Source organism: Eutrema salsugineum, unplaced genomic scaffold (assembly GCF_000478725.1).
Source record: "Eutrema salsugineum unplaced genomic scaffold, Eutsalg1_0 scaffold_10, whole genome shotgun sequence".
NCBI classification, from domain to species: domain Eukaryota; kingdom Viridiplantae; phylum Streptophyta; class Magnoliopsida; order Brassicales; family Brassicaceae; genus Eutrema; species Eutrema salsugineum.
This window is the reverse complement of record NW_006256908.1, coordinates 8,127,163-8,142,132: the sequence shown is the minus strand read 5'-3', so window position 1 is coordinate 8,142,132 and position 14,970 is coordinate 8,127,163. Positions and strand designations below refer to the sequence as shown.

At 35.7% G+C, this 14,970-nt stretch overlaps 2 protein-coding genes across 2 annotated transcripts; both read right to left on the bottom strand.

Annotated features, from left to right (window-relative positions):
• Window positions 1-2,174: 2,174 nt before the first annotated feature.
• Window positions 2,175-3,348, bottom strand: LOC18027075 (AT-hook motif nuclear-localized protein 21). The gene has a single exon (XM_006410624.2). The coding sequence runs from the start codon at window positions 3,346-3,348 to the stop codon at window positions 2,476-2,478; it is 873 nt and encodes a 290-aa protein (XP_006410687.1). The 3' UTR covers window positions 2,175-2,475.
• Window positions 3,349-10,339: 6,991 nt separating this feature from the next.
• LOC18027074 lies at window positions 10,340-12,760 on the bottom strand. Its single transcript, XM_006410623.2, has 9 exons — window positions 12,264-12,760; window positions 11,945-12,096; window positions 11,753-11,848; window positions 11,596-11,658; window positions 11,444-11,512; window positions 11,248-11,350; window positions 11,096-11,161; window positions 10,830-10,918; window positions 10,340-10,736 (listed from the first exon to the last, which is right to left on the bottom strand). Exons 1-9 carry the CDS (start codon window positions 12,613-12,615, stop codon window positions 10,587-10,589), a joined length of 1,140 nt encoding a protein of 379 aa, XP_006410686.1. The 5' UTR covers window positions 12,616-12,760; the 3' UTR covers window positions 10,340-10,586.
• Window positions 12,761-14,970: the final 2,210 nt, after the last annotated feature.

Below are 14,970 nucleotides of genomic sequence, written 5' to 3'. Positions count from 1 at the left end.
ACAACTATTAACGACTCAGTTTTAGCAAAACAAAACTACTAATGACTCCTCTTAGATCAACCCATTAACACTTAAAGGTTGATCTAGAAAGCATTTAATTTCAATGCAGATAGTGGTTCTCTTGATTCTTTTTATTTAATATACATACCGTTTTTAAAAGAGTATCGTAATCCAAATCTAGTGGGATGACAGAAAACAAAACCAAAACTGATGGATCACTATGAATTTATAATATTTTAGTATGGTTCGAATTCAGGTTTTAATTAGATATATCTCCAACTAGATAAAATATAACTTTTTCAGTTCATATTCGGTTTTTTCATTGCAGCATAGCATATGCTACTTACATGGACCTTAAATCTGGCACATTCTTAGTTTTCAAATTAGATAACAAGAACTAACAAAAACAGTTCTCTTAGAATTTATAACTTTTTGGTTCAACAATGCCAATAATTATTTTTACAAATTGGAATACTTCATACAATTTGGTACAAGTACTATTCAGAGAAACGATTTTTAAAAATAAAATAAAAGACACTTTGATAACAACTGGTAAGCGGTACAGTGGCAATCTAATCTAGCTTAATAACCAGTAGGCATCACATTATTAAATGACCGCTAATATTAGCGGTCAAACATTCGCGATGTGATAGTTTAATCAGTCTGTTACTAAAAATTATTATGTATATGAAACTATAATTAGCAAGTAATCTTTTGCAACTTTATGGACTTTATATAAAGAAAGTTTGATTAACTTGTTTAAGAATGCTTATGTTCTTAATAATATCAATATTTTCGTAAAGGTTAGTTAGATACAAATTCCAATCAAGAAAGAACAAGGATTTGTGGTACTTGGTAAAAATCATGGCTGTCTCTTCTTCACCCACATTTATATATTCTTATATCAACACTTTGATATCAAGATAACTTAAATATATTTGACAAGGACAAAAAAACTACAGTGTATATGTGTGGTTATGGATATATTATCATTACTTACCACGATAGGCAAGTTCATGTCCGGACGAGGTAATATCATTGTGAATTTCTGACAATTACATATTTCTTTTGTGATATAGAGAAAGGAAAAGTTTATCCAAAAAACATTTGAGTTCAACCAATTGTACATAACGTTTTACTTTAATAAGGGGAGCCATCATGGCATCATTCATCAATAATATAGTCAAAGGTTTGTTTCAGATTTATAGATAGATATTAAGCTGAAATCTAATATACTTTTTTCGATATATAGAAACAACAAAAGTAAATAAAAAACAAACCATATTTTATCAATTTATCAACACTCACAACAAATTAGCACTATATTAAGTTTAGAATCCATAATCTTTGTTGATTTTAATCGATGAAACAGTATTCTATTGATATTTGTTACTCCAAGCTATAAGCAATATTAGAATTCGAGATAAATAATGTAATGATTGTTAATCAATACTAAATGTTTTGTGATGAACATTTTCGGCTACTTTGCTTTAGATTATTGCGTGTGTGACAGCTTAGCATCAAATGGGTTGAGCAATTAAGGGCATGATTGGAATTGAATTGGTCAAATTAATTGTTTGATTTCTTAATTAGCACTCCACTTGCACTTTCCTTTATGTTATTACTTTAATCTTCTTTGTCGTTTACTTCTCGACTTCTCGTCATTAATTACTACTTTTTTATATAATACATGTTGGTGACCTTGAACTTTGAAAAAGGGTGAAATTTATTCAGTCATGTGTTTGGAAAAACCCTAGCGAGCTAAATGATTAAGTTATTTTTTTTCCTTTTGAATTTGCAATATATCTTTAAAACAATATTGGACAATATTGATTTAGTAGTGATATATATTGCTAATGTGCTACTATATGTTTACCATTGCCCAAGACAGCAATTTGGGTTTGGGGAGTACAGTAAAGTGTTCTACATCAATTTCTGCTATTTTTAAATGTTCTTTCTCTGTTTTTGATTTTGGTTATAAAATTGTAGTAATCAGTATTACGGATCATAATCTAAGCGAAAACAGTGCGTCTGTGCATGTGTTATTCAACTTAATTATTATTTGCGCTAGAGCCTAGAGTATGTCTTTATTGGAAATGTATTGTACTACAAAAAAATAAAATTTCAATATCGTTAGTCTCGTTGAGTGTTAATACAAAAGAAATTTTAATCAGAGAGCTCGAAAAGTGTATATACATGTAGACAAACTTGGTAACAACTAATAATAACCGAAAAATTAAACAATCACATACATAAAACGATTCTATATAAGAGCTATTCATTGATAAGTCTGAATTATTTTAGAAGCTTTAAAAGATAAATCAATAATAACCTAAGTAAACACTGAAAAACATGTATTGAGTGAGGGTCAATACATGAACAATTGTTTAAAAAAACAAGAATCATAATTCCATAAATTCCGAGAAAAATAAATTAAAAGAGGAAAAACAAATTAAAGTTATTTTAAAACAGAAGCTAAAACGGAGCCCTACCGGCGCTGGCAGAATTCCCCGGCCAATTATCAACTCCCATATGAGGCAAACTCATCGGAAAATTAAAGAACGGCAAGCCTCCGCCACCGCCACCGCCGGTGGCTTCCGAGTATATATTCCCTCCACCTCCGCCGCCGTTTTGAACCTGTAACTGCTCCTCATGCTCGTCCAAAGGCAACCTTTCGTAAGCCACGTTTGTAAAAGACGCCGCCATGACCATCACCGGCCCCGCCGCCGTCAACTCACCGACGACGTTTCCTCCGACGACCTGTCCCTGAGCTCCGGCGAGAAATATCGTCAAACTGGTCGCCCCTGGAGGAGCAGGCGGCGGAAGAAAAGATCCCGAGAGGGAAAGAATCTCGAAAGTGCCACGCAGAGTCACAACAGCTCCGGCCGCCGTTGGCTGACGGATGCTGACGTTAGTAACCGTTCCGTTTCCGGACAAGACACAAATCCCACGCTGTCTCCGCCGCGCGTAAGTGGAGATACACTCGAAAACGTCGCAACCACTTCCAACTTCAAGAATGTGAGCCCTAAGAGTGTTTGCGCTCTCGCGCGTGACGATCACCGGCGGTTTCGGTTTGTTCTTGGATCCAGCTGGACGGCCACGTGGCCGCCTCATGACGAGGTCACCACTTCCTCCTCCTCCACCGCCTCCTAGTCCAGAGTTGTCATTAGAAGCTATTAAATCTAAACCTTGATGATGATTAACGTTAACGTTATGATGGTGATGGTGGTGGTTCCCTCCGGCGCCACCGTCATCTTCGTGGTGGTTGTCGGTGGAGAACTGGTTGGTGCCGCCTCCATCGACGTTGTGGACGTAGCGAGAAGTTGTGCCAAGATCGAGACCAGCCATGGCAATATCAAAGGGAAAAAACAAACAAAATATATATTTAAAAAGGGGATTAGGGATTTTTAAAACGTAATTAAGGATTCTAATGATTTAGGGTTTAGATTTAATGTAAGAGATAGGAGACAAGCGGGAAAATTATAAAAAGTATAGAAGAAAATATATAGAAACCTGAGAAATGAAATATTTATGAAGTAGAGAAAGGGGAAGAAGAAGAAGAAGACGACCAAGTCTTCTCTCTAGACCCGATGGCCCCCAAGAGACAATGATTATTATAAGGTTTTACTCCATGTGTTATGTATATTATACGTATATATTAATCAAATTCGAGTCGAAGCTAAGCATAAATCCTTATTATACTGTCGAGTATGCATAAAGACGTTATTGCCGTTCTAGATTTTGTTAAGTGTATATGTTTGCTATTGAAGAATCTACAATGGTACTAATATATGTATTATCGCATAATAAAGCATTAGACACAATATCAAGATCCCAAGAATGTGGAAAAAATCTAATTTGTTTGATCTTTTTTTTTTTTCATGTGATTTTAATGGACCAATGAATTATTTTTCTTAGAATATTACACTGGTTTTTATACAGTGTCACCATGTAAAAGATTAGATTTAGACTATGTCTTAGTATAAGAAATCAGGACATGGTGAACCAAAACATAGCCATAAGTCAATGAAACATATACAAATAAGTGTATAAAAATTTAGACAAAGAATGCATTAAACCCCCCCCCCCCCCAATCGTTGACCTGTAATATGTATAAGGTTATCAATTAAGTTTTTCTTTTTTGTCAGGAGCTTAGCACGATAAGTTATATATATTTTAAAACCAAAGATTGACCCCGATGGTACCTATAATTCTTTAAAAAGACCTAAAGGGCCAAAAGGCAAAAACCATTGGTCGTATATCACTTTTTCCTTACCATGAAGTATTCTATTTTCCATAAGGTCCAATTTGTTCTGATTTAGACATACTCTTTCAGTAAACAAAAATTTAAAGCATTCACATAAATTACTAGACTTAAGCTTAAAAGTGTACATGTTTGCTTGTTGCGTTTATCACTCAAAATTTATGCATCTATTCTATCTTGTATGGAAAACTCAAGTATGTAATTTGTTGTAGACTTGTAGAGATATTATTTGGAGCATCAAATGCGAAGTTGATGAAGTTAGTTCAAATTGTAAACTATAGTTAGTTAATCAAGTTGACCAATTAACTATGGTTGTTTTCTTTCTTTGTCAACAATTAACTATAGTTAACATCTTGAAGTTCTTTATTAATTACTTTGATTAGTTAAAATAAAGGGGAGAAACATTAAACAAATGGGGAAAAAAACGCGAAGATCCATGCGGTCAAGTGACGGAATCGCAGTAGCGCGTGGTTCCACCTTCCACGCTCTTATACGTTTGCAGTTTACTTGCCCTTTTGGTTAATACAATTGTTCTGTGCAAACAAATTCACCCTCCTACTATTTCTTTTTGCTCGGTTTAGGTTGTTCGATTCTTTAGTTCCATGATACTAATTTGCTCCGTTTTTCAGCAGCTTTGTTTATTTTTGTTCACTCATCACCTGTGGATACCTCAGACTTAGGGTTCCAGTTGCAACCATCATTAGATGACAAAAAGCTGGACACAGCGAGATAGTAAAAAAACATTGTCTTAATTTTTAAACCATATATCTTCCTGATTAGTAGGAATTTAGTAATTAAAAAATACATAATGAAAGGCACCAAGTAATAATTATTATGAAGAAAATATATTTTGAAAAATTGGATTACAATGGAAAGGGATAGACTTAGCAACGGCACAACGTGTGACGGCTTCTTGTGCTAATGTACCGATGAAGCCATTTCAATAATAAATCAAGAAGCCGTCCATTAATTATTGATTAGCATTGTTTACTATAAATTTTAGTCTACCCAAAATTATTAAAAATTATCAATTAATTTTATAATCATATAATATTCCACCAATTAATCGCTAATCCAATACAAGAGTTAACTAATTGCATTGGACTTTAGACTTAATTTATTGAGATCATCATATTTTATGTATTTTAACCACTAATATTTTAATATTCGTGTTATAATTGAACAGTCTGTAAGTGCTTTGTTTTGGTCTTTGCGACAGACAATATAATTAGTATATACATGCCGACGGATCGTCTATAATATCAATATATAAATTACATATTATTTAAATATGTCCGTATACAGATGGCCTCCGGACTTTAAGCAAAGGTGCAAGCAAGTGTGTCATCTGACCAAATGTGTCATGTGTGTGTTGTTTTTGTTGGTTTTTTGGATCGAAATTTAAACGATTGCGAAAATTTGAGAAAATTAACCACACAAAACTACGTATCGTAGTGAAATTTTAACCATTGCGAAATTTGAGATAACCACACAAAACTACGTATCGTAGTGACTCTTTATCAAGCGAAAACTACGTAGTGACTACTGAAGTGTGTCATGTGTAACCTGATAAAGAATCTCAACCAATAAAGCAATATCATGGATTGTAATTTTATATAGAGAAGTTTCTTTATAGTATATATACTTGTTATTTATAAATAAAATCTTAGTCAAACTTGAATATATATGATAGGTTGAAATCATTTTGTTAATCGATTTAACTAATCACATTTAGACTAGTTTAAACACCATCGGAAGAGTGTAAAATAAACTGTAATATCCATCCATACCTACATAATGTTTACTTATTCGCGTGTATGTATATAATGCATGCAGCAGCAGATTTGAGACAAGTACATTTTTAATTTGTCTTACCAGAATATGCATTAATTTCTTTAAAGATTGGTCTGATGATAACTGATAAGAGAAATTTAGAATAAGACTGTAAATGACTAAATTTGAACAGTTATTAGTTTAATAAATTCCACGGACGCAAGCATCTGGCATCTTTTTATACCGACATATTTGGAAAGTTCCCCTCATTTTATGTATAACAAATATATTGTAAAGATAAAAATGATGTGTTTTATTACAGTTCAAACAAACAACTAGAAACCAGACATTCCCGTTTTGGTTGGTCTTTGATGTAACTACGATTATTATGAAGAAATATAATTTGGAAATGATATATAGTTTGTACGTATTTTTGCTAACATATATATCATTCTTCAAGTTTTTACACAAATTAAGGGTAAAAGATTGTATGGATGACAATTTTATCTGTTATATTCCGTGATATAATTAAGACCATGGTGAAGGTCTCAGTTAGCGACATGCTTGAATTTCTTTAACAAAAATATGCTGGAGTTTGTGAAAAATTGCAACTACATTCAGCAAGAAAGATAGAATCGAACCAATACCTCTAAATTTTAATGTAAATAAAATGAACAACAAGTTTTTAAAAAAATATACAGAACACAAATTAATGAAATTTGTGGAAAGAAGTCTTGATGATATTTTAAATTAGTATTAATGTTAATAGTATTAGTTCATAAGAAAACTGTGATAAATTTCCAACGAAAGTTAAACAATTTTTTGTTTAACATAACACAAAAACATTATTTTTGGGTTGGTTACTTGAAGAGTTGGTGTTTAGAATAATTTAAGTTCAAATGATATAATCTGGAATGTCAAATAATAAAGTAATATAATCTGAAATATTATTTTACTTACCAATATAATAAGGATTGCTCCTCCACATGATTCTACCGACTACTCGCCTTCTTTTGTCGTTTTCTGCAAATTAAGTATAATTAGTTTTGAAGTATACAAGAAGACATAGCCAGTTGATAAAAAATAAATGACAAAATTAGCAGTCGAACTTGAAGTCCTTAATTAGTTTATCTTTTTCCCTTCCATTTGTGGTTAATTGAAGTCTTGTACAAACCATACTTCGGATACCAAAGACTCCAATTATGTAATTAATAAACATGGATCGATATTCGACAGAGAAACATATTTGTATAATATTATTTACACTCGAGGTCTCGGATAGAGTAACAATACCTCAACATTTGTAATTGTATCTACCTAGCTCTAATGACACAATCAGCCTTTATGGCCAAAAGACTGATAACCGATAATATTCTGCTTGCATAAGAAAATTTTCATGTCCTTCGTACGAATACTAGCTGTCGACTTGAGTTTATGGCTATCAAAACGGATATAAACAAAGCGTATGATAGAGTTGAATGGAGCTTTATTGAAACTTTAATGCTAAAGATGGGGTTTGATGAGAGATGGATTAAATTATTAATGTGCTGTATTACCTCGGTTTCATATCAGGTTATATTAAACGGAGAACCGAGAGGCAAGATCAAACCCTCGAGAGGGCTACGTCAAGGAGACCCACTTTCACCCTTCCTGTTCATCATTTGTACAGAGGCACTAATCTCCCTCCTAAATGGAGCGGAATAAGAGAAACGTATCATGGGATTGCGTATCGCACGAGCAAGCCCACGGGTCTCGCATTTATTGTTCGCGGATGATAGCCTTTTTTTCTGCAAAGCGGAGGTCAGACAATGTGAGGAGATCCTGAAAATTTTAAACATGTATGGCAATGCTTCAGGACAACGTCTAAACACTGCAAAATCTTCTATAGTTTTTGGAAATAAGGTTGACCAGACTACAAGACAAGAGATAAAAACCATTACTGGTATTTCTACAGAAGGTGGCATGGGAAAGTATCTGGGAATCCCAGAGGAAATTTGTGGCTCAAAGATGAAAGTTTTCTCTTTTGTTCAAGACCGTCTTAATAACCAGGTGAATTCATGGTCAGCTCGACTTCTTTCTAAGGGAGGAAAAGAGATTCAAATAAAGTCTGTGGCCCAAGCACTGCCGACATATGTTATGTCGTGCTTCCTGCTACCACAAGGTCTTTTAGATAAACTTAATAGTGCAATATCAAACTTCTGGTGGAGTTCCAAACAAAATAGCAGGGGTTTACATTGGATTGCATGGGATAAAATTTGTATTCCCCAAGATAGAGGCGGGTTGGGATTCAGAGACCTCCATGATTTTAATATCGCCTTGCTTGCAAAACAATTGTGGAGGCTTATTCAGTTCTCCTCGTCCTTACTTGCGAGAGTCCTTCGAGGAAGATATTATAATAGATCATGCCCGCTAGAAGACAGGAGAGTTTACTCACCGTCATTTGGTTGGCGTAGTATTCTTGCCGCAAAACCCTTTTTAAAGCTTGGTTTGAGGAAGACTATTGGTTCGGGTCTTAATACTAGAGTCTGGAGTGAACCGTGGATCCCGGATATGCCAGCCAAACCCGCAAGAGCTTCAGTCGGGATAGGCTATCGCCACCCTCAACTCATGGTTCATACATTTATTAGACGAGATACTAAAGAGTAGAATGTTCCACTCCTTCATGAATACTTCCAACCTGAGGATATCCCTCTTATTCTTGGGTTGAGACCTAGTCGTAATTTTTCTCTTGATGGGTATGCATGGAATCACACAAAATCAGGAACTTATACGGTGAAATCCGGATATGATTTAATCTGAGAGTTTAACTTACGTGGGAACCCGGAGGAGGCGATAGAACCAAGTATCACTTGCCTCCAAAGTCACGTTTGGAAAGTCCGTACAGCGAGGAAACTAAAACATTTCATGTGGCAAGCGCTCTCAGGATGTGTGGCAACTTGTGAAAAATTAACTTATAGACACCTTGGCAATGATAGGAGCTGCCCTAGATGTGGGGGCCCTGAGGAATCTATCAACCATCTTCTTTTTGAATGTCCCCCGGCTTTACAAGTTTGGGCTTTATCAGACTTCCCGTCCCTTTCGGGCTTCTTCCCGTGTAGTTCTATTTACCGAAATATGGACTTCCTATTTTGGAGAACAAAAGAAGTGGGTCTAGTTGAACCACATAAAGACATCTATCCTTGGATCATATGGTTCATATGGAAAGCAAGAAACGATAAACTATTTAACGGAAAAGATACTCCAGCGGTGAAAACACTCCAATTAGCTTCACTCGAAGCAGAAAGCTGGAGGATAGCGAACCAAAGAGAATGTGAGGAAGAGACTGAGGTCCCACAGGCTCACGACAACTCTTATACCCCGCCTTTAATACCCCGAATCCCAAACTGCCAAATCGATGCTTCTTGGATCGACCATGGTTTAGTTAGTGGACTAGGGTGGAGCTATAAGGATATTATGGGACAAGAGGTTTTTGGACTCCAAGGATGCCGCAAAAGTATCTCATCATTACATGCGGAGATGAATGCTCTTCTTTGGGCTATGCTATGCCTAAAAGATAAACACATTTTAACGATACAAATTGAGACAGATTGTTTGAATTTAATTGAAATGATTGAGAATCCGATCGATTGGCCGGCTTTCACTTCAGAATTAAACGCCTTCCAACATCTTCGAGAGACATTTTCTGTTTTTAACATCATTCATATACCTCGAGCTTTAAACGTCCGAACTGATTCTCTCGCTAAAGAAGCTCGAGTACGTGGTATCATATTCTCCCATATAAGTTAGACAGAATCGGTAGAGGTGACTTTCCGGAATCATCATCCTACCGATCAAGACGTGACTTAGTAGATAGGTAGTCGACAAAAAAAAAAAAAAAAAAAAAAAATCTACCTAGCTCTAATACCGTATGTCGTATGATATTTTATATGCTAACAAACAAAAAAATAAAAATCCGTGACTAAAGGCAGTCGAACATTCTAACGCAGTAAGAGGAGTTCATGGTTTCGTCTCAGTCGAGTGTGAGGCCCAGAAGCCCAGTTAGAGAATAAGAGAAGCACGGAGTCGTCACGTGAGCTCTCTGTTTTGACAAATGAAGAAACCAACTGTGACACTACAGTTTGGACTTTGGAGGGTTCTCGAATGTTGTTGATTGTATTGTACGATTCTAGTGAATGTGTGCGTACTTGTTCCGTTGTTCAACATTTTTTTTTTTGTTGGTTTTAATCGTTGTTCAACTTCTCTTCTGATTTCTTGCTTTTTCTTTCAAACCAAACAACGTGAGTCAAAAGAGAGTTTACGAGAGATCTCAAAATTGATTGTTCTCACAAGTCACAAGTCACAACTAAGAGCAAATACAAGCTTTTTATGTATAACATATAATATATATACATATATATATGTACTTTCAATACTTCTCTACTGTATGCAGCAGCTGTCTAAATTTTATGGAAGAGGTCCTACCTAATTTCTCTAGTTACTTACGACCCCTTACCAAAAAAAATATTACACACAAGTCCCCCACCCCAACCTATTACATGCTAGAGTTGATTTAAAATTGTTCATTGGTGGTCTCCGTTCTAACCCGTTCGATTCTCCGACGTAATCTTCTCCGGTGATCGTGAATTTTCCACAGCCCATGACCTAATATTACCGCCGAGTATATACCGTGCGTCATCATCGGTGCTAAAATATTATCCGTCTGAAAAAAAAAACCAGAGAAATCAACCATATGTATATATCAGTACCAACTGGAACCAGATTTATTGCATAACAAACCGAACCGAGATTTTACCTGAATCCATTCAAAACCGAGGTAGAGAGCTAAGAGTCCTTCGAGGAGGGGAGAGTATATCTTCTTCATCTGTCTCTTCTCGTACCAAGCTGCACAAAGCAATGACAAAAAAGAATAAGTTCATATATAATACGAAACCCAAACTGGTTTGTTTTCTTGTACCAAATCGGTTTTACATTTTCCCTGTTCTCCAAGCTAAGTCTTTATCAACCTTTCAAATCTTTCTCGAAACTATATATAATAGGAAGAAGAGAACGGGCTAGTACCTGACAGAAGCTTCTTGAAATCATCTCGGCGTGATCTTAAAACCGGGGCAACAATGTACGCAGGGTCTGAAAATGAAAATGAGAATGAGAAACAACAGAATCAACGAAGAAACTAGATAATCAAGAGATTCAAGACATGATCAAATCCTAACCTTTTGGAGAAGCAGCAAGAAAGTAGAGAGAGCCTGTGAGAGTTGCAGTGATCACAGCTGCAAATGCTTGAGCAAATGGGACAAATGGAGGCAAGACTCCGGTCTAGAAGTAACAAGAAGAATATATGAGATCCATGAGTAATTATATGGGAATCTTAATGTAGAAAGAAACACGTGAACGAGAGATTTGACTTACCAAAGATGCCATGCCTCTAGAATCTGTCATCAATTGTGTCCCTCTCAAGAACATATCAGACAGAGCACCCTGTGAGAATCAGAGATTAATCAGTAATAACTCAATCAAAATGGTCAATGATTCTACTTGGCAAAAATTTAATGAAAGCAGACCTGAACAGCTACACGGTAAAAGAGCTCTTCTCCTATCGAACTGGCCACGACAATGAGTATGAACTGGAGAAAATTAAGCACAAATTGAAAACTCAAAATCAAAAGATTCAAGATTGGAAGATTCTAAAACCAAGAAAAAAAAAGCCAAAATGTTCACCTGCCATGGCGACATTCCAAAGAAAAAGCTTCTGAGTTCCTCATCCTCCACATCTCTAATGGCTCGAGCGTGCGGTGATAGTTTCACAATCTCATCCTTAAATCAGGAAAAAGAGTTTCTTTTTTCAAAACCAATTCTAACAAACATAATTAAGAGAGGAACCAAAAGATGATAAAGAGGTTAATGGTTTACATCGAGTATGAAGAGAAGAGCCATAATTGGAGGTGTTGCAAAGCCAAGTCCAGCAAGAAGTGCATCAAGAGAAGGATCAAATCCACCAGACGAGTCAACCCCAGTCACTGAACATATAAATCTTCCTGCCACAGCCATTGCTCCATATACTCCTAAATCATCCAAACACACGTTTAATAACTTTGATCCTAATGATCACACAGGGTTTAAATTTCACGTTTCACATTTTACAGGGGTGGAACAGAAGAAAGCTGTAAATATAAGCCCCCCGGATTTTTAAAAAAATTAAGAGGAAAATTGACTTGTGAAATCAACCCACCGATTCCGTAAGTAAGTCGAACGACGGCGCCGATTTTGTCCCAGATCGGGAAATCAACGGTGGTGGAGTTAGCAAAGCCACGATCAAGTGTAGTAACCTCCATGGCAGGACCAGCGAATTGTCTTGTTCCTCCTCCTCCGCCGCCACTTACACCGTCTGTCTTGTCAATCCCTTCGCTGCTTCGTCCAGCGGAAGCTTTAACGATTCTAGAATTTTCTCCACCATTGAATCTCATTCTCAAGTTCCTCCTTCTCTCCGTTAAGTCACTAACACTAGCTGAGGAGGAAGAAGAGCATAAGCCTGTCCGCGAAAACGAGGCGGAGTTGGTGTAAGAGAGTAATGGAAGCTCCATTGTAGCTTCGTCGAGCTTATTTTGAAGCTAATAAACTTATTCGTGATCTCCGGCCGGCGAAATCTCTGCGTAATTCGTCTTCTTCATTTGCCTTTCTCTCACTTCTTCTTCTTCTGTGCGTGTGTGCCATTTGTTTATTTGTTTCTTTGAATTTATACAGGATCTAGAGCTGGAGAGATAAGGTTTTTTCTGGTCCGTCGGATTAATATCGTACGGTTGGGAAGATATTTGATGTAGATGAAGCATATCTCTATAACCAATCAGTATCGGACACGTATAGATAACATTGGCGGGATCAGAAATCTCTGTTCCCAACCGGGGGTAACTGTCGCCTCATAATTATTAATTTATTATTAGTCCTTATGTATTGTATGATTATTTCTTATCTTAATATATATATTATTATATAGGGATATAATCTAAAAAGCTCCATTCCTATTCCGAATAAATCCATTCAAGACCTGAAGCACGTTCATCTTTGTGATAAGAAGAATCATCGACTCATCGACGTCATCGTAGTTACATTTCACCATAAACCCTTGCTAACTCTCACCATTGCAGTTGTTAAATTGTATTCTTCTGCATCAGAATCAGACCATTGGAATTTGTTCTTGAGATTTAGATTATCTAATACAAGATATTGACTGCAATAGCCCAAGAGCCAATCCTCCAAAAAAAAAAGTTTGAGTTTTGGAGTCAGTGGTGGAGGTACATGTAACAAGTCGGGATCATTCACCCCAATGAATTTTAAAAAATGGGTGTAGTTTATTAAAATTTAATATCAATGCCCCACTCATAATATCATATATATTCTTATTTGATTTTAGAGAATTTGCATATTGTGACGCAAAATACAACTGTATTTGCAAATCTAACGCTTCACTTCTCTCGCAACTGTTCATTTTTATTTTAATACCATAAACTCCCTACACCTCTATAATCTATAGCAATTACTAGGTGTGCAAAAGCAACCCTACAATCGGAGATATAATAATGCTTATTAAAATTTAAAAATTATATTGATGAGGGAAAAATTATTTTTCTCAAAACCATTTCTGGAACTCCCGAAATCAGAATTAATTCCCATTTCTCATTCTAGCATTTGCAACTGTTTTTTTTTTTTTTCTAGACATGGCGATGCAAGAGCTGCTGTCCAAGATTTTTGTTACCGGCAAATAACCATCTGGCGAGAGAATCAACTCCTATTACAAAGCGAAAACAATTAACAACATTCTAGATACTCTTGATGAGGAGGATAAAAATTTCCACCGCAGTTCGCCTTTTGGGAAGCTCATCACGACGACAGAAAAAATCGGCGTTCGCTGGAAGTTTTGGTCACTACATCATCACCAGACTGATCAAAATTAACAAGAAGCACGTGATCTGGATTTTGTTTGCCAGTCGGCCAATTAGGATTTTGCTCCACGAGTTCGCAATTGTTACTGGTCTTCCTTACAGAAGGTATCCGAAGAGATCAAAGAAGAAGAAAAAAAATCCGGTGAAAGAAAAACCCTATCAGCCCAATTTGTTTGACAATCTTAAAACTTGCAGCGTTGATTTGGCAACCAAGATGCTAAAAAAGAAAGCCGTAGTCGACCGGACCACTTGTTTGAAGTATGCATGCCTCGCTATTACCAGCGTTGTTCTTTGTCTTACCAACCACCGGTCCAAAATCATGTACGACCATGTGGAGTTAATCAGAAATCTGGAAGAGTTTTTTATGTATCCATGGGGTAGACTTGGGTTCGAGATGCTAATTGCTATACACATCTAACGTTATTATTAACATGATAAAAAAAATACTACCGCTAAGTCCCAGGAGGTTTAGGATAACAATATTGTTAACTAAACCATCATGGTCGTTCACGGGTATTGGATATGTTAGATAGGCAAAATAATTGTTATCGAATGCTTATTTATATGCACACACAAGTGATACTTTATATATCGGTATAATGCAATAGTTAACTTCCAATGTTTTTATTATCGTCTAATCTAATAATTAGCAGTATTTATATTTCGAAACATTAATTTTCTGATATGTAACAAAAGAATTTGTAAATATTATTTTACCTATCTAATATTTCGATTATCCGCTAACCAAAATAATTTCATCGATAACGATAAAATTAACAATGCTTAGATATATGAAAAAAATTGATTTTCATAACACTGAAACAAACAAGTACTTGGGGACTTTACTACATTCTCCAAAATATTGTTATTATTAACATGATAAAAAGATTACTAAGGCTAAGTCTCAGGAGATTTAGGATAACAATATTGTTAACTAAACCATCATGGTCGTTAGCGGATATTAGATATATTAGATAGACAAAGTAATTGTTATCGAAT